Source organism: Tauraco erythrolophus, chromosome 7, assembly GCF_009769465.1.
Source record: "Tauraco erythrolophus isolate bTauEry1 chromosome 7, bTauEry1.pri, whole genome shotgun sequence".
Classification (NCBI taxonomy): domain Eukaryota; kingdom Metazoa; phylum Chordata; class Aves; order Musophagiformes; family Musophagidae; genus Tauraco; species Tauraco erythrolophus.
Window position 1 is genome coordinate 38175775 of NC_141471.1, and position 25025 is coordinate 38200799.

The 25025-nt window shown below is 38.1% G+C and overlaps 1 protein-coding gene across 1 annotated transcript in view; it reads right to left on the reverse strand.

The window, feature by feature from the left end:
* Nucleotides 1-308: 308 nt before the first annotated feature.
* Nucleotides 309-25025, reverse strand: part of HIBADH (3-hydroxyisobutyrate dehydrogenase) — a 74692-nt gene continuing 49975 nt past the window's right edge. The window contains exons 5-6 of the mRNA XM_086614692.1: nt 1178-1311; nt 309-461 (exon numbers count right to left, since the gene is read on the reverse strand). Of these exons, the coding sequence (XP_086470818.1) occupies nt 375-461; nt 1178-1311 (221 nt within the window). The 3' untranslated portion in view covers nt 309-374. The remainder of the gene's footprint in view (nt 462-1177; nt 1312-25025) is intronic.

Here is a 25025-nt window from a genome sequence, read left to right on the forward strand (position 1 = left end):
ACAAGAGCCATATGGAAGTATAATGTATATACTGTATGTTAGCTTAGAATACAAACAAAAAGTTACCTCTATATTACCTCTGCATGTTTATAATGCAAGACAAACATCCCTGTACACTGCACTACAGCAGAACAGATAAACTCTTAACTTCAGATGCAGAATGCAACAACCTATGCAGTCAATACAAGAGAATATTCCTGTTCTGAAGAGCCCTACTTCAGTCAAATGATCCCTTTAGCATGTTAATGGCTTTATAAGAGAACTTCTGGCAAAAGTTTATCTATGCCATCTATCTTCATTGTCTCAGCGAAAGTCAACTGTAAAACACAAAAACTGTTAACGCAGAAAAAACGCTTCAGTCCAATACAAAAAAATCAAACAAACCTTATTCCAAGATTCATAGTCTCAGCAGTTCCAATCATACTGATGGCTAAGAGCATGTTGTTGCAGATCTTTGCAGCCTGAAAATAAGTTAAACTGTGAATTAGTTTCTGCATTTTCATAGACCTAACATGTAGGAATCTTCTTTAACTAGCTCTCGGATAGTATGATCAAATATGTTCTGACAGCTCTCTTCAAAAGGTAGCACGAGTAAGCAGAGATCTATGATAGTATGAAGTCAATGAAAGCTGCTCTATGGCTCCTTCAGAGATAAGGAAATACTTTTTACTTAGTAGAGTAGCTCAGCTAGTATACATGGCATGTCATGGCTCTTTGCCCTTCAGAACAGTCAGTAAATCGAAATTTAGAAGAAACAAAATAAAAATCTATGTCCTCTAGGAAGTATAACCTCAACAAGCCAATGTGGAGGAGCACCAGGTCAGATGGTTTGGTGCTAAGCTATACAATATGCTGGAGAAGAGTGCCATGATGTTAAACACATGGTTGAAGACAAGTAAACAAGCAAACAAGTATGAAAATATTATTATCATGCATTTAGTTCTGCAATAAAAGAGTAGGTATCATTAAAGAAAAGAAAAGAAAAGAAAAGAAAAGAAAAGAAAAGAAAAGAAAAGAAAAGAAAAGAAAAGAAAAGAAAAGAAAAGAAAAGAAAAGAAAGAAAAGAAAAGAAAAGAAAGAAAAGAAAAGAAAAGAAAAGAAAAGAAAAGAAAAGAAAAGAAAAGAAAAGAAAAAAAAATAAGACTGATATAACTAGCAACCCCTCAGGAATCATTACCTGTCCCGTTCCAACCTCTCCACAGTAGATCACATTAGAACCCATGCATGTCAGCAACTCTTTGGCAGCATCAAATTCTTGTTCCACTCCACCAACCATGAAAGTAAGGTTTCCAGCTCGAGCAGCTCCAACACCTGAATCAAGACAATATTGAATTTAATATAACTATTTAAAAAAATTTAAGTAGTTTATCTTACCAGTAAGGGTCTGATGATGCAAAATTTATGTTGTTAATACTTCACTTATGATGAACCTCTCAAAGTCTATGTAAAAGTAAGCCTATAGTCCCAGTGCTTACAGGACCAGAGATCTTAATTCTCAAACATTTGATGAAGATAAAGTCACCTTATCCTTCAGGCATATTGGCAGATAAACAATTCACAAGACTTACAGAAAACGAGCAATGTCTCTCTGCATAGTTTCATATGAAGAAACAATCAACCCTTCCTGCAAATTTGCACCCCACAAAATTCACTGTATCTAAACTACTTAATAAAAGTTCAGTTTTGTCAAGCTACTCTTTGCATATGACTATTGAAAAACTATGGCTCAAAGTTAACTCTGCTTTTATCAGCTTTTCCAAACCTAGGTTTATTTTTGTCAATGCTTCCTGATTTTCAGGTGTTCAAACATTTAAAAGACACAAATATATAAAACCAAGCCTTCTGAATCAGTGTATTATGTTTCTAATCTGATGCAAAATTCTACTTAATTTGAGAAAGTTTCAGATAGTTTCCTACACATAATCTCAACACATATACAATGATGTAAAGAACGAGGTAAAAAAAAAAAGTAAAAATGATTCACACACACAGAGGTTTTTTTCCAGTTTTACTAATATAAGTCTGTCCTGTCTTTACCACAGGTCAGTAAGTACAAACTATAGTTCCTTGATTACACAGTTCTCAAGCACACATCAGCAAATTTTTCATGTGACGTTTATCACCTCCATGAAATATTCTATTCCTTAAAAGATGTCTAATTCTAATATGCAGTACTCATACATCCTTAATCTCCGCATACCCAACATTTAATGGGTAGAACTGCTAGGAAAATTTGTCCCAAACTGATGAAGACATCATCTTTCTCACTATTTTTCACTTCAGAAAGAAGCAGTATAGCCACCATAAATTTTCTGTGCTATGCATCACTCTTTGGCCTGTTAGGATGTACAGCTGCAATGACCTACTTTCAAATTAAAGGTGATGAACTAGATACAATGTTCTTAAAAACAGAATGTCCAAGTGAAATAGTTTGTTCTTCCTCCACATGGTGGACCATTTTGTTTCTACAGTAAGCCAGGCTGCTCTCCAGCTATGATTCACAGTTCTTTGTCACCAATTAGCTACCATAATAAACAGTAACAAATGTTTCTATTGAAATAGTTTCTAGAGTATAACCAGAACTGCATTCACTGAGCTACATGTTGTGTAGCGACAAATGAAAATGAACTCTTAAAAAGCTTATCAGTTGAAGACAGAGCTTTTTTAAAAAACAAACCATCAAAAAATACAATCTAACCTCAAACAGCAAAAAAGTTATTCTGTTAGACATATATCCCACTTAAACAGGACATTTCTTATCTTTGTTCCCCATTAATAAACGAAAATATTCTGTAAAAAACAATAGAAAGAGAAAAAAATAAGGCCACAGCTAAGCCACCACGGCAACCAAGTTTGTGCACAAAAAGTTCTGATAAAGTGGGCAACCATAGCAGGCTAATCAGGGCTTCCCTCTACTTAAAGCCTTAAGCCTGTTCAAGTGCTGTACCACAGCTAAAGAATGAAATGGTCAGTGGTGAGTATTGGACTTCCTTTCAAACATCAAGAACAGTTACACTGCAGCTCCTCACACCAAAGAATTCGAAGAATTTTTGTTTGCTTTCCCATAAAAGTTTCAATTGATGCAGTGTCTCTGTGCAACTGCTCTGTGTGACTATGTCTACAAATGCCCCTTTCTGTATCTGACAAGCATTTATTTCCCCCATCTTGCCTTCCAACATGCATCATCTTTTGAAGTCACTGAAGAATTTCAGAAAAATTTAATAGATCAAGGCCTCAAAAATAGTAAATACCTACCAATTATGTGAAAACAGACAACAGAGCAGAGGAAAGAGGCTCCACTGATGACGTAGCTGCTCAACCTATATTGCAACCTAGAATCATAGGATTGCTGGGGTTGGAAGCGACCTCTCAAGAACATGCAGTTCAACCCCGCCGCTCGAGCAGGGTCAACTGGAGCGGAATGCCCAGAATCGTGGCCAGTTTGGCTTCTGAGTATCTCCAAACTGGCAACCTTTTCCAGTGTTTGACTACCTTCACAGTAAAAAAGTGTTTTCTTGTGTTTCAGATGAAATTTCTTGTGGTTTAATTTATGCCCATTGCCTCCTGTCCTGTCACTAGGCACTACTGAGAAGAGTCTAGCTCCCTCTTCTTCATTCTCTCCCATTGGGTTTTTATACACATTGATAAAATCACCCTTGAGCCTTCTCTTTGTGCTAAACAGTCTCAGCTCTCTCAGTCTCTCCTCATATGAAAGATCATAAAATCATAGAATGGTTTGGGTTGGAAGGGACCTCAAAGATCACCTAGTTCCAACACCCCTGCCATGGGCAGGGACACCCTTCACTACACCAGGTTGCTCAAAGTCTCATCCAACCTGGCCTTGAAAACTTCCAGGGATAGGGCATACACAATTTCTCCAGTCCCTTCGTCATCTTCATGGCCTTTAGGTGGACTCACTCCAGTAAATCTGTGTCCTTCTTGTACTGGTAAGTCCAGAACTGGAGCATCTAGAAGAACTCAGTCAGATCCACAGCTTTAAAAGAAATCAGGCTATATATATCACACTGTTGAGGCACTGAAATATCTACTGTGGCAAAGATCCTCCTGCTTAGGTTGAGAGACACCCTATTTGCAGCCGATCCTTAATCTCACTTGAACAACTCCTGGGCAACTCACAGGAACTGGGCTAAGAGCAAAGCCTAGATTTAGAGCTAACACAAACAGGTCATTGTCATCTTGTTGGCTACCAGTTTGCTATGTACATGACCGCAAAGATTGCTACATTAATAAACACACAGATTTTCATTCCATTCTTCCAGCTATTTTTATTCAAACCGCATAATGGCCTTTACCACTAATCTTGTGATCTGACCTGCAGCAAATTAAGTAGACAATTTAAGTCAAAGCTTACAAACAAAATCCAGTACTATCCATCATAGGTCAACAGCCTTGTATCCAGATTACAGACTGCTAAATAGCTTCACAGAGTCATTTATTACAGCAAAATTAATGCTGACAATAGTTTTCAGCTGGTTAATCTTCTGACAGCTGCACTCTCTCACTTGTTCAAACACTTACATTTCAAGTAGAAAAAATAAATTAGTTAAGTAGAAAAAAAGAGCAATTTGTTGTATAATGCAGAAGGCTTGGAAAATTCTCTTTTTAAAACCAAAAACCTGTTTACTTCATGGTAAATTTTATCATCTAGGGTCCTTGGCAACTATCAGCTATTTTATCAGAATTAAAGAAGCAACACAGCAAATTTATAACACTATCAATTTAATAAAAAAATTGTAAGGGAGTCTAGGAGTACAAGAACTGTAACTTCAGCTAAAAATAGAAATAAAAAACTATTGGACAAGAATGCTTAGCTTTATTTCACAATCACAGACTCCATACCAACAACACAAGCCAGTAAAATATTATCTGCTTCTAACACTAAAGACAGCAATGGAGAAAGCAGAGCAGCTAATGTGATTTCAAAAAGTTAAAGATTATTTTTCATCTTTTGATTTTTTTAAAGATCTTTTACCACCTTGTGCTTTATGTACCACTGCTGATTGGAGTCAAAGTCCTTCAGAATCTATTTGTTCTTTCTAAAATACAAAAAGCCTCTTCTCATTCTCAGGGAACTGTTTTCTGAGAAACTGTATTTGTGATAAGCATGTGCAAGATTTCCTCTGCTACAAAGCAGATTGCTGCAAGTCCTACACTCAGCGCTTCTCTAGGATGATCCCCCCACACCTGTGTGCAGAATCCTTTAAGGAGGTCACACCAGCAGATCCCACAGAGTAGCTCAACTCCAAGTCAGTAAGTCTTAATACCATCAGAGTTTTTCCCAGAGATATAAACTGACAGGAACAGGTTTGCAGATACATATGCTAAGAGAACTAGCTAGTGAGGGAGCACGCAAAAAAATTAATCTGAGAAAAAGCATGGTGAGAAGTTATAGAATAGCACTGCAGTATGGCATACCCACTTGGAGGCAGGTTTCCCACTCAGGTACTGGAAGGTTTTGGACTAAGATCTGAAAAATTAATTTCTTGTATTGGAAGAGATAAATAAAACTAACTGCTCTTCAAAACATCCTGTCATATTTGGCTGAGTTACTTGTGGGGCAAGGATTAGTTCAATCCACATGCTTCTCACTTGGATTGCTAATATATTGCTCAGTGAAGCTGATGCAGAATGTCAAGATTTCAAAATTCTAGATGAAAATGTGAATAGAGGCTTAGGATTCCTCATATGACAACAGCAACTGGTCGCAGCTACCATGGGACGTTTGGAGATGACCTCAAGTATTAGCCTTCAGGCCACGCAACCCAGTTCAGTAGCCACCCTGCCCTTCCATATTCACTTCTTGTTGCTTAATACAACAGCATTTAACATCTTGGAAGAAGTCTTATAATTTGTCACTGATGTTTCCAGTTAAAAAAAAAAAAAAAGTCTTACCTCTATAGCTACATCAATAAAAGCACTTAGTTTCAACCAGTTTGCTTATTAATAAGAATATAATTTGCTAGAAGAAAAAGATGGTAAAGATATTACATGAAAGTATCTGCTTTTGGATTCAGTTTTATTACATTTCCGTAAGAAGAGCAGAGTGCAGATGAGTCAAAAAGTAGTGATATAATATGGCTGCGATTAGAGCACCATCACAGTGGTGATGCTGAAAATAGTTACGCTGCTGAAAACACAGAGCACCCAAGCACATCCTTGTGCCAAAATATTTAAACCACTGTTGCACTGCTTGTGCAGATAAAAAAAATTGTTGCTGACAAAGTTAAGAAGAAAAACTGAAGCAATGTGAATATAGCTGCTTCAGAGACTCCAAAGGATAAGCTGGAGATGAGGGCTACAATATCCATCAGCTTAGGCAAAAAAATATCTATTTTGTCATTTTTCTATTCAACATGTAGTCTACTGAGCAATTTTAACAACTAATTTTGTGATCTACACTGGATAAAAAAACAAGCAAGAAAACCAGTTTTAATCCTCCTTCCTGTTCTACAATGTTGCACCCTCAAACATGAGGCTTTGCCTGTTATGCTTTGGAAAATGCAAGGGAACACTGGTCCTTTATTCCAATATTTTTGCAAAAACGCAGCTTAAGTGACTGCAGTTGCCTCAAACAAGCAGCTTCTTGTCATGTTTGCTCTCTTTCAGATAGGTTGAACTTGAGAGCCTGCATCGATGTATCTTGCGTATGTGTGTGCGTTTTTAAGGACTAAGCAGTTCTTTTTAAGTACCTGCCATCCCACATTAAATAATTTGTCTCTTGCAACTCACAAAAAGTTAAACCAAGATACAGAAGGAAAGATTAACTGAAAATGTTACTATTGTTTTGCTACATACCAAATCCAAAAGCAATTAAAAGGCACGCGTAAGTAAAATCAGCTACAAAAATAAAAGCAGAATATTTAAAATTATACTATAAATTTCAAATAATCATGAGGAGACTAGTTATTTCTTAAAATACAAATAGGACATCAATTTTTTCTACTTGCTTCATAGACAACGTCTGCCATCCTCAATCTATTTCCAGGAAACAAGCAAATAAACAGTGTCAGAAAAAAACCCTACAACACAACGCGACTCAAAGGGCTTGTGTTTCTCCCTATTATAAAAATCAGCACCAAAGCTAGACCTATGAAGCTATTCTGCTGCCGTATAACTAAAACACAGTAAATCACTTAATTTGCTCAAAAGAACTTAAATGTTTTAACCAGTCTGCCATCAGCGGAGATAAAGAAGAGGGCCGATGGGACCGGGCTGCAATGTGAGCCGTCTTTAAAATGCAATTGTTCTAATCATTTTCTACAGATGCAGCCTCACAAGGGGCTGCTGTCACAGGGACCATTTACGACTTGTTATGGTGTCTCTATTGTTTACCAGCGACATTCGCTAAAAAGGCGACAGCTGGGACAGAAAGCTGCTCCTCAACGAACAATATAATCCCGTGAAAGTAATCAACAAATTTAAGGGTGTTAATTAACTTTACACTTTATCATGTTCAATTAGTTGTCCTTTCTCAAAAAGATTGCCGTGCACAATCGGTTTAGAGCGTGCCATGTTTGATTTGTAAGTGATCACTGTTTCTATTTCGAAGTCCATGTCAGATGTTCTCCTGGGTTTTGGTGACACAGATGAATGGCTCTGCACATGTTAGGGGGTGATCTGGTTTAACATAAACCAGCATAACATAACCCCTTGTTAACGTATTGCTGGCCTTTCCCGAGCAAGAGCAGAAACACCCGCGCACGCGGACGCACGCGTACAGGCACAAAAGCCCTGCGGCAGCACACAGACGACGAGTTGAAGTTTCGTTTTTGCTGAAACGCAAAGACACAAATAAATGGGCAATTTTTCATCATTATATCTCAAAGTAAGACTTGTCTTTTAGGGGCACGCTTGGGATCATTTCTTCCCAGCAAGATCCCTAGTCCTGCCGCATTATGCACTACGCACAGGCGCCTTCGTACATTTTACATAATGCGCGCTGCCTTTTCTGATGGCAGCTGAGCAAACGCTGGGTAGATGCGCTAAGTTCTTGTGTATATCAAACTCTGCGGTGGCTTTTTAAAGCCTGTACTGCATTTATAATGGCAGAGATTCTAAAAGAAAATTGAATTAATCTATTATTAAAATTTGCCATTTTCCCTTTAACACACCCTTTCTTGCTTGCTAATGGGACAAGGCAGAGCTCATGATGAAGTGACAATGTACTTGGAAGTGCACCTTAATGAAAGTCATTGCTGTTTCTTTCTTCTGATAGATAGAGCTTTGCATCACCATATCTCATCAACTAGTGATGTTTGAACAAAAATGGAAATGAAGGTTCAGGTCAGTGCTTTGAAGATTTATACAACGAACACTCAATATTACTCCAGACAAAAGCACGCTTAAGGAAGTAGAAGCATCTCTTTTACAGCATAATCCAGTTATACAATTTGTTAAATTATGGCCGTGCAAAGAAAAAAAGCCTAGTGGATTTTTATTCTGCAGCAACAGGCAAATTAAATACACATTATCATCATTATTTAAGCAGTTACATTGTACATAAAAGCAAACTGCAAAAAACCCACCCACAAACCAAAACAAAATAAAAATGCAAAGAAAACCCAATGGAAAAGTTGTTAACTCTGAAAGCTAATAATGAACTAGGTTAAATATTTAAGAGGAAATTATAGACTATATCAGAAATAGCTGAAACCACAAAACAAAGCAGTAGAAAACATTAGTTTTCTGCTAGGAAGAAGATCTGCAGGGAGAAGGGAAGCGGTCGATAGATCCTTAAATTGGACGCAATAGCTGTTCTTCTATCCCAAGTTGGCAGCTGCTACATTTGCAGACCTGGTTCATTATTTACCCATAATGACCATCAAGCTCCAGTCAAAGTCAGATCACAACAACTGTCAGCAGCTCTTTTAATTAGCCTTGTTTGAATTCAGATAAATATCACAATGGCCCAGCTTCTGCTGAAAAAGCAACAGAAGACTGCAAGGAATAAGCTGCTCTGACTTCCTAACAAAGAGTATTGTGAGAACATTGTAAGTCCACAGAACAAAAGTTTTGTGTTTTTTTTTTTTTTAATTGAGGAAGGGATGGCAATGTGCACATTATTATTTTTCCCTCACGTGATATTCATATCATGACCTACAATTCCCGTTTATGGGCAAATTTGTGCATCTCAAATGCCAACTTGAAGCGTTACTCCACAATCTAAAAGGTAAACTTTAAGAGATGATTTACAGGTACTAATTAAATCTCTAACCTCTGTGAAATCGTACATTTTGAAAAACTGAATCAGAATTAAGGAATGCACATATTAACAGGATTATCCTCTCTCCTAATTTATCTCCTTCTGTTTGTTTATCCTCAGGGAACATAATCTTCTGTTGCATCAAGCCACTCTCATTCTCCCTGTGTCAGCAGCAGAATAATAATTCCCTCCTCCTCCTCCACCCCCCCCTCCCACAAGCACAAGCAAGAATGAAGACGAGTGGATCAGACTGTGTGCATCAGCATTAATGCTCCATCCAGCTATTTTCCTAGCAGTAGCAGAGACTGAAAGAAAGATGCATGAGAGGTGTGCAATATGCTACCTGTTCTGGGCAGCCCAGCATGAGAGGGAGTAATTAAACAGATTTTTTCCTCCCAGAATAATATGAAGGCAGAAGATGCAGTTAGAGAATGCTTTAATAGCCTTTATTTAGCACTTCTCTTGCTGTCACGATTGGGTGCCTATTTTGCTGGGTGCTGTCTGAAGACAAAAGACAGTACCAATCTCTTCAGTCCCACATGGCAATCTGAGAAGTTTTGCTGTACATGCGAGGATTCTCGTGAGCCTCAAGGTGAACATGCTTAGGGATTTACAGGAATCATGAGGATACATGTACATAAACAATAGGTACATGCATGTGTTACAGTAGAAGAGGATGTCCCTTTTGGACACAGAAAAAATTGTGTAAACGTCCTTAGGTACTGAAGGTAGAAGGTAGTGTAGAGGGAAGGATAAAGAACCGATTAAACAAAATAGGAAAAATGGTAATGAGAAGCTTTATGCTTTTAACGGAAGCACTGAGTGGAATTCTATAGGGATTAGTACTTGAACTTGGCCATGGACGCCAGAATAAAAATCTTCAATCTTATTTAGATGTATTGTAGAAGGACGCCAAAACACAGAAAAAAATATGCCCTCTCAATAAATCATGCAAAAACTGAGCAGAAGCTGTTGTTAAGGCAGTTTAATATGAAGGGAATGCATTGGGAAAATTTTACGAGATGGTATTAAGTAGCAATTGATGCCTCCAAAAGGATTAGCCAAAGAAAATAAGTTGCAAAACGCAAATACAAACAGAAGATAATTTTTAACTTTTTCAACAGAAGTACAAGCTGAAAGGCCTGATGAGATCGTTCTGCCTGCAGCAGTTTTTTTTTTTTAAAGCATTACGTTTAGTTCTAATTGTAATGCCAAATAGAAATATCAAAGCACTTGAAAAGTTACTAAGTAAAAAGGTTAACGGCATTCTGATAAGAAAGGAAATAAAATATGGTTAATTAGATTATTTGCTTATTTTTATTACTCAAAATACTGTATCAGAACCATTTTAAAATAGCAGATCATGCTAGTCATCTCTCCTATTCCCTCCCTTTAATCCACACTTCACCACAAAAAAGCCCTAGACAACAGAAAAAGCCCTTAGGTGCTCTTGCTGGAGTATTGGATTTAGCTATTCCTTTATCCATCCCTAATATTTAGGTACATGGTCTAAATCTCATTTGGGGCTGCAGACCTATACAGAAATATTAAAACTTAACAACGCTTGCAAGTATTTACAGTCTTGGACAGATAAACTAACTGCATAGAGCTTAGCACAGTTCAAAAGAAGTATTTCAGTTTTTATATGAATGTTAGCAAAAAGGCTGGACAGCCAGTGAAGAATGGGAGCAGTATATTCCATTTATCCAACATACCAAGTTTTCGAAGCAGACTTCATGTCAGTTGAAATGTAAAGCACATGGCACTAAGCTACCTGGTTAACCATAGCTAGGTTCTGAGTTAGCACTGCATGCAATACAAGAGAAATATAGAATAACATGAGAAACATCAAATACAAGAGAAACAATGAAAAATATCCCATCATCTTGCCCAGCACTACTGTTTGAATTTCTAGCCTTGTAGGGGAAGTCCAAAAATGAAACGTGAACATGCACACAGCTTCTCAACTACGTGGACCAGTGTTAACCCTCCACACAACTAAAATTCAGCAGATGGGCTCTAGCACAATTCCCATTTTACCCAGATGAGGCTTCAAGTCCTAGAAATAAAACTTCATCTCAATCACATAGCGCAAAAACAAGGATATTTTTTGTCTGGCATTAGAAAGGTGACAGAGTTGCATATTTTACACCCACTGAGGCCACCACACTCTCACTTTCTTCAGAAGCTTCAACTCTGTGCAGAAGATCAGCAACCAGAAAATGGACTGTTAGAGAACTACAGGAGAAAAAGCTCAAAGGGATGAACATTTATAGTGTCTCCTTAGAAAAAGAAAAGGCAGAATCCCAGAAGAGCTATTCTTTCTGCTCTAACTTGAATCTAGGCACAACACCAAAATGAATAACAACATCAAAACCTCAAAAGCCTAATGTTTGTGCAGGATAGCAAAAGCCACAAACAGAACCTACAGTCCACCTTGGCGGCATCACAGCTTTTCATCTCATCTGTTTTGACTGAGCAACATACACGCAAATTCAGGACCAACAAAACCAGACATGTAGCCAAACTCGCTAAGCCCTGTAAATTACAAAAAGCAGTTAGCCATACGCCACCATGTTTGCAGATTTTGCTAGTTGGACTCGAATGTTTCTATCTGGAAAGTATGAAATACTCGTGCATTCTACCTTAACTCCACAGCAAAATGCAAGTATGTTTACACAGCATTGTGGAATAGATACACAATTACTGAAACCCTGTATTAAAACAGAAAAACAAGAACCTTTGAAGGAAAAATAAACCAGGAATTTTTAGTATTATTGTTTACGTATTTCTCCAGTATTAGTACAACCATAATAAGGTATTAATCCCCTTTTTCAAAACAAAATACTCGAAACACTTTAGTCCTTTATGATTTTTTTTTTACCATGTTACCCTCATCCAGTCCCCCAAAAGCAACAAAACACTGCAGCATGGTTTTTTTTTTTTTTTCTGAATAAAGAAGGCATTAAGCACATTGCTAAAAAAAGTATAAATAATCACACCGAGGTATGCATTTAAACTGCATTACTCAACAGGTACGGGTTCAAGTGCTCTGCTTAATAAAAGGTTTGCTTCTTAGCCAGCCAGCTGCAGAGGCCTAAAGTCATGAAGGTAAATTTCTATCAATACATTCATTAGTCCCTTCCTGTTATATAAGAAAATAAACACATTGTTAACACAGAAAAAATAAAACAAAAAACATTAAATCGAGGTGGAACAGCACAGCATACCTATTCCTAAGTATTTCTGGTTTATCTAAAGAGCTGAAGATGTAGCAATGCCATACCCCTATCCCAAGCAGTAGAGGCATATTTACATTTACTAGATTTTAAAAGTATCTAGTATTTAATAGCAGCAATCTAACAAATTTAAAATAAAATAGCAACCTATAGCTAGAAAGAAGTGTCAGGTAGGCAATTTTAAAAAAAATCCATCTCCAGTATTTCCTGCTAGAGAGCTTTTATTTTATCTGTTTCGGGTATAGTCTGTGAGGAGACAACTAATACAGCTTTACCAACTGAAATCAGAAAGAAATGCTTAAAATTAGGACTGAAGACTGCATTGAACGTTTTTGAATGAACTTTTGAACCTTGTCCCTTGAAGTGTCATCAGTGGTATGAGGATCGAGAATTTTTTTTTGATAATCTGAACCACCATCAGAGTGCATTGCTTCAGATAAGCCTGTCCGCAAGCGCTTCAGCATCGAATCTTTCCTCTGGATACAGTACCCAGCCCACACAGTCTATCTTTCGGCTCCTCCTTTAAAATACACGCTTAGTTTTAAGCACGCCTAACTCCACATCCATAAGGTAACAAAGCATTTTCTGCTGCCCAAGTTCAGCATATTCACAGTCAATTGTCCAAGCTTTTATTCGGCACTGAAAAGGCAAAGCAGTATAACAACGCAAGATGACAACAACTGCTAGAAGAGCAGCCTAAATTGGAGAGATACAGGGCTTCCATTTAAGGAATCTCTTTGCTATAAGGCCTTTCCCAGCTCTATTTCCTGTTTAGGGATCCTCTTCAAGTAATTCTATTATTATTCCTCTGCAAAACAGATAGTACATCTCTTCTAGAGAACTACATTTAGCATTGCCCTCTAGCCTAAAATGCAATGTACTTTTCAGTGTTCTCAAATGTACTTGATGCCACTTATCAAATGACAAGGACACTTGATATAAAATAATTCGTACACCTCTTTTTCCCTACTAACTGTAACTATTCCAACACTACCACTTAAGCAATTTTGCACAAAATCAAATTAACCTTTTCTCTTTCATGTAAAGGTATCTAAACTCAATACTTGCCCTGGTCTTCCATTAAAAAAAAAAAAAAGAAAAAAAGAAAAAGAGTGTATTTTGCCTATGAACAGAATCAAGAGGGTAACAAAGTTAATTATTTCTCATAATCAGTAATTATGATTAGATAAGAGAGTCTTTGGTAATGAACTGCTCTAATGATGGAGGACCTCCATCCTAAGAAATATAATAATACATTAACATAACTGTGTATGCAAAGTACATAGAACCGCTGCCACAGTTAACTTGTCATTGAATGATTAAATAGGAATTCATAATTAGAAAAATCCACAGTGTAATTTATTGGCCTTCCTGACAGTTCTGGTTCATTAGAAGTTGATTACCAAACAGTGACCTCTAGTGGCCTACAGTTCTTTCATGTTATCTTGTTCCTCTTGGCAGCTTTTAGTTGCTATTTAACCTGAAAAAAAAAGAAAAGGCAATTCGAGGCATTTAAAATGTTTTCCTTCATAATTCCTTTTTTTTTCAACTTCTCTTAAAATATATAGTGTGCTAATTGCTTCAGAAAAAGCTTTCCCTTTCTGTAACCATTTATATAAAAGTATAAATATGTACATATATGTAAAAAAAACCCCAGCTTCTCAGTTTTAAAGTTAATACTGAGGTTAACATGCTTCTCATGCTAATTAGTATTTATATACTGACTACACATAGCATCTTCAAGAAAAAATATATATTAAAACCCCACTTTTCTAGTGCCAGTTACAAAGACCTTGAGAAGCTCACACTTCAAGTAAGCCTTCATATCTTAAAGTGAAGTGCGTCTAAGCGTTGCTCTTGAATAACAGTCACTTTTGCACTAAAACAAATTATAGTGGCTGAGAGGGAGAGGGCAGAGGACAGGGAGGGAGAAAACTCCCCAATTCTCTGCTCCAAGTAGGAGAAAAAAGCCCAACATTTCATATTAATTGTTAAAAACGTCTTGCAATACTCTTAACTCAAATTTAATTTTCAAAGAATGTAACTTAAATTTAAGTGAGATTTACATTCAACTGCAAAATTTTTTAAGCATTAGAGAATGGAATTTCCCCTCATTCCACATAATTAATCTGATGTTAAGCTATTCAGACAGTCTTCTATTTTAAAATTTTCCATTATGATAGACATGCTTTTTCTTGCACTAGGGTAGTGGCTATTTTTTTTTTTTTACAGTACGAATGTTTTTAACAGGAAGTAGCACATCTGAAACTAATATAGAAGCCCCTGAAACACAGTATTAAATAAAAATCCACACTCAGTGAACACAAGTAATTTAGATTTCAGTTGTTCTCATTTTGCATCTTGTTCTTTTTCCAACGCTAATACTTTGGAAAGGATATGCATGTATTTTTCTTCGCTTTTGTCTAACGTGGAACTGGCTACAAAAATTATGCCACTTTATCAGAGAGAAGCTAGAAAATAAACTGCATAATCCTGTTTCATACATAAACAGATTTTTCAGAGAGAACTATTCCAGAGTCCCAAATGGGGAGAAGTGCACCATCCTTGTATGCTGGAAACGGCTTTAACAATTACTGTAAACAGAGAAATGGATAGCTACAGGATAGAGATCCCCACCTCGGATTTTCCCCTGTGTATGTGCGTGTGTGTGTGTGTGCAGACGCATGCATGCACACACAGAGGATTCTAGCTGTTTGTGGCGATGATTTAATATAGTGACTGGATAATGAGCTGTGCTCCCCGCAGCAAGTGAATCACCATTTAATGCTATTATCAACAGTTCATGACCCACCGGCATGAAATGTCAGCCTGATTAATCTGAACGCTACTGACCTCAGAGAGGAAAAGCTACCTTATTGTCAGAATTTAACATATAATAAAATCATACACAGAACAAAAATACTTGATCAAGCAAAGCCATTAACAGAGAATCTACTTTATTTTGCTCTACTGCTTCTTTTAAACTTGCTAACGCACATTTTTATTTTTTTTAAATAAATACTCTTGTCTAGTCAAGCAGGAAGCAATCCATTAGGACCTATTATTTTGATATACAGTGAAACATTTTAAAATGGCTGTCCAAATACAAACCCCAGGTTGATACAAATAAAAAAATCAGAATATGCTAGTGTGGGACTTGCTAGTGTCAATTCATATCAGGAAAGGATCAGAAATTGTTCTTGCTTTTCTAAGGTCAACGAGGCAATAAAAACACCGATCTGTAAATAGGAAACAGTTTGAGTGATGCTGCATAGCTCACAAAAGAAAGCCACCTTAGCGTAATAACACTAATATACTTCAAGAAGATTAGAAATTTGTGCCGGTTATATTCATGTATATAAGGGGGAAAACCCTCACATTTTATTACATTTACAGTGAAGATTTTTCCTTAAGTAATTCCATATCATGAAACAGCTCCACTCAACACAATTTTTATATATTTATCTCTTCTCCGTGGAGAATAAACCATGCAAACAAGAAAAATAATCTTTTACCAGTCACGATGAGGTTGGTACAATTTTGCTGTATCTTCTCTGCATCCTTTTTTAATTTAACCTGGCTAGGAGTCTTATTAAAAAAACACAGAACTTTTTAGCCAGCTTTTCAGGATCCTATACATCACAGTATATAAATAACCCAGACTGAAGCTGGTAGGACTACATGGCATTTATCTGTCAAATTATATTAACTAACACAAGTATAGTAACTACTATGGCTTATTGTTAAACACAGTACTGCAAAATGGGTGAAAACTGCCACAGTTATTTTAAAAATGAAAACTGCAATGGTTTCAGCCCTTACTTTGTATCGTTGCCACCTGGTACTGAAAGGGTTAAGGGATCTTCAGGACGAGGGACTGGAAAAGAACTGAGTGAAATGCCCAGAACTGCCTATCTATGAATGGAATGACCGTGGGTGAGATGAGAATGATCCCTCCAAGTACTGACTTCTAACAACTTGCAGCCAAGGAAAGAAGAACATGTCAAACTGACTTGGATAAAACACGAATCCCAATGTCTGAACTCCCAGTTAAGAGCTCTGCTGGGAACGTGAAGAAAGAATAAAGGAATTCTGGACACTTATGCAGGAAAGTAAATCACGCTGCCAGCACAGACATATGTTTAAGCTTTGCTTTTCCATTCAGAAACCAAACAGTTCCCCTACGACAGTTGACTACTAAGCGTTGGCTTGTTTTGCAAAGGCTGTCCTATGTAGCTGCAAATACTGGGAGCTGCGGTGTGCCCGAACGGGTAACAGTAACTGACAGCAGTTTAAAACCCCTTCTGCACTCCTCTTCTGAACTTAGAGAGGGAAAGAGGGGTTTGCCATACAGTAGCACAGCCACAGTGTACTCACCCTTGGAAACATCAGGCCTTGTAATAAGAAGTGTTAACACAGAGAGGCTGCATTTAGGTCTCCATCAAGCACAAACTGTACACCTGTCTGCTAGGATGTCCAAAATCCTCTCCATTACCTGGAACTGATGACCACCTTCACGATCAAGGTGTCCCTCTTACTGTATTGCAGATCAGCTCACCTGCAGTTAGATTGCACCTTCTGCTCTCACAAAGCCATCCAGTCCTCTCCTGCCATCCAGTGCTGCTCTGCCTCTGTGGTTACTCACTGTCCCTTCATTCTACAAGCCCTTTTAAAGATGCTGTTTGTCATGGTCATTTTTGTTCTGTTCAAGTAAACACCATTTCACCACTTTTGCCTCTTGGAGAGGAAAAGGAACAAGAGAGAGGGTACTCGTTCTTCCCCTTTCCAAACAGCTCCTTCACACAACCAAAGTCCAGGAATAGAGCAGTCCGTTCGGACTAAGACAACAACCCTCCACAGTCCTGACTGTTGGGTAGATGCTACAGTCACATCAAGAGGCAGATTCTGCACGCACACAGGGTGTCAGAGATGCAACATGTATTAAGTATTAGTTTAACCAGAATTATCATGTCGGTCAGACAGATTCCCAAACCATCTCAGCAATATCTTGAAGGTGGTGATGGCTTACCACAACAGTGGGAACATGGAAGACGGCATCAATTAACCTAGAGAAAAAGAGACCTATCATTCTTCCCTGAAGGCAGATGACGACCATATAAATCCAATTTTCCAAACCCTGTGTAGTTCAGTTCACTTTATTTACCTGCTGTGTTATTTTGTTTCGCTAATACTCTTCCTCATCATGTAAAAGGGGGGGCATATAAGACAACAAGACAACCAAAATATGATAGAAATATGTTATTTGCAACTCAAGCATTGCAAATAAACTCAGTAAAACTGCAGATATTGACTCTAGAGTGAAGGTGCATGTAGTCATTAAGGAAGGGGATAACGAGGGCTCGTGAGGCGGAGAGGCAAGGATGGAGGACGGAATTGCATACTGTCTAGGAACATAGTTGAAAGGACGGACCAAAAATGAAGCAAAGATTCAGTAAAGCACTGCCTTAAGTAAAATTAAATAATGGTGAAAGTTTAAAGGAACAGATGAGGCATCAGTTTGAATCACTGATGATGGCTGCACATAAATTTGCACATAAACATACTCACAGATGATGAAAATAAAGACGAGGAAGGCAACCAGTTTGGAGCATGGGATCTCAAATTTATATCAGACAGCAAAAAAATGCCGTAACTATGAAATAAAAATGTAAACAAGTGGGGAAAAAAAACCCCTAAGCACATAAATCTGCTACAAAAAAAACCCTTAGATAAATTAAGCATGGAAAATTTAATAGTGGACAAGAATTCTTTGTTCCTGCTTTGCAATCAAAGCAACAAGGCAGAGGCCGTCAATGAGGGCACAGAAACATTGCTTCTTAAGAGAAGAGAGAAAGGTATTAGCAGCAAAATCTAAAAAAATAATAAATGCTTTCAAAAGCCACTTGTTGAGAAAATAACCTTAGAACTAGTAAAACCTACATGATTCATACATTGGAAGGAAAGAAACAGCCATCCTTGAGGGCATATAATTTTCTCGTCTTCATTTTCTCACATTTATTTTCGATTTTCAAAAGTTTGGATTTAAAAAAATCAGACAGCATTGGAAATGCACTGAGTCATATGCACTGAAGAGATGTAATTATTCTTGATATCGAAGAAAGAAGTTGGAGAGTAGTTCTAAACCTCCCATTTTCAAGTCTTCTCTAGAATATTTTGGCATGCATACAATTGATTCAATAGATTTGGACTGTTTTTTCCTCCTCACTCACAAAAAAATAATGAGGAAGCAAGAACCTAGAATAAACAATGTAATTTGGCATGTTTTCTTCTTGGTTTATAGCTATCTATAAAATACTCAAGATCATTCTGAAATGTTAGCAAAAGAGAAAACAGTGGCTAGAATAATTTTTGAAAGTATGCTTTTAAAAGCTCTTAAACCAAAAGGAAAAAAAAAATTGCCTTCATAGGGAGATAACACTACAGTTTCAAAATAATGCTAAGCCGCTATCCATCATATCTGAGAAGTCATTGCAGTCTGGTGAAGTTCCCATTGACTGGAAAAGGGGAAATATAGCCCCCATCTTTAAAAAGGGAAAAAAAGAAGACCCAGGGAACAACAAGCCAGTCAGTCACCTCCGTGCTCGGCAAGATCATGGAGTAGATCCTCCTGGCGACTATGCTAAGGCACATGGAAAATAAGGAGGTGATTGGTGACAGCCAACATGGCTTCACTAAGGGCAAATCCTGCCTGACTAATTTGATGACCTTCTATGATGAGCTAACAGCACTGATGGATAAGGGAAGAGCAACTGAAATCATCTACCTGGACTTGTCCAAAGCATTTGATACTGTTCCACATGACATCCTTGTCTCTAAACTGGAGAGACATGGATTTGACGGATGGACCACTTGGTGGATAAGGAATTGGCTGGATGGTTGCACTCAAAGAGTTGTGGTCAATGGCTCAATGTCCAAGTGGAGACCAGTGATGAGTGGTGTTCCTCAGGGGTCAGTACTGGGGCCAGTGCTGTTTGACATCTTTGTTGGCAACACGGACAGTGGGATCGAGTGCACCCTCAGCAAGTTTGCTGACGACATCAAGCTGTGTGGTGTTTGTGGACACGCTGGAGGAAAGGGATGCCATCCAGAGGGACCTTGACAGGCTGGAGAGGTGGGCCTGTGAGAACCTCATGAAGTTCAACAGGGCCAAGTGAAAGGCCCTGCATGTGGGTCAGGGCAATCTCAAGCACAAATACTGGGCTGCATCCAAAGAAGCGTGGCCAGCAGGTCGAGGGAGGTGATTCTGCCCCTCTACTCTGCTCTTGTGAGACCCCACCTGGAATACTGCATTCAGCTCTGGGGTCCTCAACACACGAAGGACATGGAGCTGTTGGAGTGAGTCCAGAGGAGGGCCATGAAGATGATCCAAGGGCTGGAACACCTCTCCTATGAAGACAGACTGAGAGTTGGAGTTGTTCAGCCTGGAGAAGAGAAGGCTCCGGGGTGATCTTATTGCAGCCTTCCAGTACTTAAAGGGGGCCTACAGGAAAGCTGGAGAGGGACTTTTTACAAGGGCGTGTAGTGATAGGACAAGGGGCAATGGCTTTAAACTGAAAGAGGGGAGATTTAGATTAGATATGAGGAAGAAATTTTTCGCTCTGAGAGTGGTGAAGCACTGGAAAAGGTTGCCCAGAGAAGTTGTGGATGCCCCATCCCTGGAAGTGTTCAAGGCCAGGTTGGATGAGGCTTTGAGCAACCTGGTGTAGTGGAGGGTGTCTTTGCCCATGGCAGGGGGGTTGGAACTAGATGATCTTTGAGGTCCCTTCCAAACCTAATCATTCTATGATTCTATGATAACCTTCTAAGTACACAGGATTGTAGATGAAGAAAGAACAGCACTCGTCTGGTATAAACACAGAAAAATAAGGTTTTTAAGAGGTTATCCTGCAATCCTTCTGTGCTTCTTCAGGTCTCAAAACATGTAACTAGGAAGCATTCTTTTTTTGCCCCCAAATATAGCCCAGTCAGAGATTTAAGGTTTCATTCATAAAAAATGATAACGAAACTGCAAAGAACAAGTGAACTAATGCAATCTGTTTCAGAATACTGATGTAATTGTGATAAACACCCTCAAATAACAAAGTTTTTCCTAATTTTTGTACTGCGCCTCCTTTCTTGGATTAATAGGAGAGATAATGTACATAAAGCATGGCTCTGGCTCCTGCTGTATCCCTTATTTATCACTATACTACAGTTGAGTGGGGGCTATAGTAGAGAAAATACAGAAATATGATCAGGTCAGTATACTTAATACAAACTTTTTTGGCTACATATCCAGGGTCTCAGCGAGAAGTCAATCTGTGCTCTGTGTACTGAGAAACCTCAAAAAAGAGGCTTTGATGACACCTGCATCTCCGTTTTCCTGGAGAGTGAGGGAAAGAAGGAAGACAGGAAAGAGTTGTTTACTGAGAAATTTACAAAGCATGCTTAATTCTATATAATTTTAAATAAATTACTGCTCCAAAATTTAATTTCATATTCAAAATAATATCTAAAATTAAATACCTAAACCAGCTACTGAGCAACTGGCATAAAAGTAAAGCGCCCACACTAGAAATTACTAAAATTGGCGCAAACTATACACAGACACTAATCAGATCTGCTACGCACAGATTAACATTACACTCTTATCAGGGAAGGTAATCATACCTGCTACAACATTTTAAATACCAGCACCTTAATAACTTTTGGCTAAACATTTAAGGTGCACTTTGGCATTTCTAATAATTCCTTTTGCTGTGTGTAGAGTGCAGTTTTTCAGATTACATTTCTTGTCTCTGTGCAGCCTCTATATATTTATCTCAAGTACAATTCCTCACTTTCTTTGTGCAAAACGCACACAAAAAAAGAGACAGAGATCAGAATCACCTGCAGGAAGCAAAGATGCAGCACTTACTTTTGAAAAGACTATTTTCTATCGTGTGTCAAGGGTTAGCTAGAACTCAACACAGGAAACAGTAAAATGATTATGTACGCATCTCCAAATCTTGTCAAGTCTCCTTTCTTGAGATAGATGTTCAATGTTTTGATTAGAGATTTGCACTATTGTGCCAGGAGAGACTGGTAGATCAATGATACTTCTCAATAATGTTATATTTAAATTCATGCAAAAAATATTTAAATGATAGGTCAATGTCCTAAAAAGGGCATTTCCAGAATTAGATAAAAGTGCACTCAAAAGGTTTCTGCTTATTTAGCATATGGATTTTCAGGGGTTATATACCCATCAGAATTAAAATATTTCCCCACTTCAAAACAATATATGTAACAATATATGCCACCCAAAAACTCAGGGTAGCAAGGGAAGACAGTTTTGTTGAGTATGTTCTCTAGATGCCTATTTTTTAATGTCATGGACACAAATCAGTGATTTGCTTAGTCACCATTGCCGTTTGAACAGAAATGCTTTGAGGTTCACATTCTACAAGCCAAATCTTTTGAGTTTTCTCCTGCAGCCTCACAGGACTCAACAAAATTTATAACTTGTTATTTCAGTCTTCTTTGATGAATAGATACAAAAATTAATTAAAAGGTTTAGTGGCATTATTCCACTTCCACAGTGGAATTTCTTGTAAATCCCTTATTGCATGCTAAGCACTTATCATAGTAAAAAAAAATACAAGTGAAAATGTCTAAAGCCTATAAAACAATCACAGTGGTCTTTACTTTGACAATTTCTTTTATTCATTCTCCATTCATATAGAGCCCTTTTAAAAGAGAGAATTCTTTCTGGACAGTTTCTGAGGTGGCATCAAAATGTTCTTGATAAAAAAAACCCCTCTCATCCCTCCAAATGGTGAAGTTTTTGCTCTTAACAGCCTAATCTAGCTCTTCTTGAGAACAAGACGGATTAAACAGACAAATTACAATAGGACATTATACAGCTGATTCTAGACAGCGCCAGAGGGGCATCAGCCTGTTAAATCCACGGTGCTGTAGTTCAAGCAAGGAATTCAAGTAAGCCTATGGAGAAATGGAATAGGGACCCAGCATTAAACTAGTGTGCTAGAGCAGACTCAAAGACTGGATGAATGGGACGCTTCGTGAGGCTGTTTCACACTGCTCTCACCAATACAGTCCTCTGTGTGCAAGAAGACCTTTGCTGCTATGAAGTGTCCTGAATTCAGTTGGGTACAACTTCTTCCTTCATCAAAAAAAACCCTCCAGCCTGACTAAAGCCAGGGTGCAGAAGTCCAGGCAGGGAATCCCAGCCCACCTGTAGAGATATGAATCATTAAATTAGATAAGGAGTCTTATAGGGGTCTTCCTGCTACCTTCAAATTATGAAGTGGGTAGAGAAGAGCCTACAGTCAGGTTGCCCTCACTTAAGAGTGGCAACAGAGCATGGCTACAGTAGAATTATGCATGACTGTTAAGGGTACCTAAGCTTTCAGAGGTGGAAGGTAGGGACTAGCTAAAGGTCATGACAAGATGTCATAAGTGACAGGACAAATTAAGTGAGGAAGGCAGAAAACCTGGTGGCAGAATCAACTGGTCAAATTGAAAGAAAGAGAACATAATAAGAAGGAAGGGACTAATGTTCAACTTTGACATCAAATTTTTCAGAAAAAAGGTAAAAGTTAGGGCTATTTATTTGACAGAAGTCTATGGATGACTACCCCACAGGAACAATCCAGACACTGATGCTTCAAGAACAGCAGAAAATAAGTCTTTCCTCCAGCCTTCCCCCAAAAAAGTAAATTAATAAACTCAGTGAAGCAAGAAGATCCTTAAGAAATTAGGGATGTTTAAGGATACTACATCCAATAAAATATTCTTAGTTCCTTCAGTTTGTGAGGGTTTGCATACATCAAAAAAGGGACTATCCAAATCAATAGCTTGTATGTTAGACGGCAGGCACCTACTTGTTTCAACTACGTCACCTTGTAAACAGGGAAAAGTAACATCAAGGAGGTCAGTAATATTAAGCAGATGGGGATATATAACTCCCATTAGTTGTTTTATTACTGTTTGGGGAGTGGAATCACCTGGATTCTAAACTTCTGGTGAACAGGAACTTGGTCTCAAGTTTGAGAGGGAGGACAGAGTTTAAATTCAACAGCTTAATGCTTAGTCTCTAGGACATTAGGATCAAGCAACTTTGAACAAGAAAGGGATAGTCCTAATTTTCTGCATTATTTCTTGGAGAAGGCAGAGGAAGAGATTTCATATCCTTTCCTACCTATTCAGAACTACTTGTGCACACTACACAAGTAAAATAGTTGTAGCTTCGATTGTTACTAACACTTTCCTCTACAATGTGTTTCTGTAAACTGCTCCCTTTAACTGATCCTGCTAAATCTAGGATACAGTAATACTAGTACCCATAGAAGGAATACAAGGTGGAAAAGCTCCAGTATTTTGTCTTACAAATGTATTAAGCGCATAAAAATGCATTTCTGTCACAGATCGGGCACGCTTGGTTAGATGCAGAAACACTGGTATTGAAACTAAACACATAGAAACTAACACCAAGTGATAGATTTCCAAACAAAATGCTGGAGCACAGGTTTGTCCTGTCCTTGTTAAAGGATGGAAAAAGCTTTCAGAAGGTTCACTCTCAGCGGTAAAGCAGCAGCTATTTAACAGAAGCAGGTTTCTGAAGCATCTTAACAACTCTCACTGGTGACTTGTTACATCTTACCACTGGTCCCTGCAGGTCCTGTACCCTGACAGGCAGAATGAAAAGATTCTCTAACGGGGCCACTGGCTGTCAGAAGCCAGCAGCTGGCCTGCCAGGGCTTCGCAATCGCAGGGGCCAGCTGACAGTCTGGGTGTTGCTGACCATGCTGAGAAACGTGCCACCCAGCTGCTGTGTGGTCACGTCCATCTGGAGATCTCCAGCCAGACAAATCTCTGGGCCTGTCAGATCTCTTCGGCAAGCCTTGTTATGCAAATTCAATTACTCAAGTGTGCCCTATTACTGCTGGCTAACTGCTCCTAGAACCAATCTCACACTGACAGTCAGCTCACATTTTTACCCACCAAAAGTACCTCATTTATTCTTGCTCAACTATTCCCTTGTATCATTAAGGCAGAACAGACAGAGTCCATAGTACTGTAACCTCTCTGCAGTGGGTTACTATTCCTTGCAAAGAGCTTAGAGAGAAATTAATTTAAAAACATACAGCATCTAATCAAACATGAGTTAAAGCCACACTATCTACATAATTTACCACCAGAAACAGGAATTATAAAACTTTGACAGAATTCCAGCTCATCTGACGAGTATTTTAAAAGGAAAACAAATAAACACGAAACAATATTCGGGAAAATAGTGAATTGTGCTTGAGGTATTTGCTTTGACACAAGGGTACAGGTAATGAAATGCAAGATTTGTCATTTTATCTAGCATGCTGGTATTTAGATTTGTTCAACTAGCAGGACTGCTGCAGCAATAACCACTGACTTCTTTCACATATTTATTTACTGAATCTAATTTACATGTAGTCTGAGTTATTAGTAGTTTTCCCTGATGCAGAGATAAGAAAGATTTTACTTAGAGAATCCATCATGTAAGTACAAAAATGTATAATAGAAAA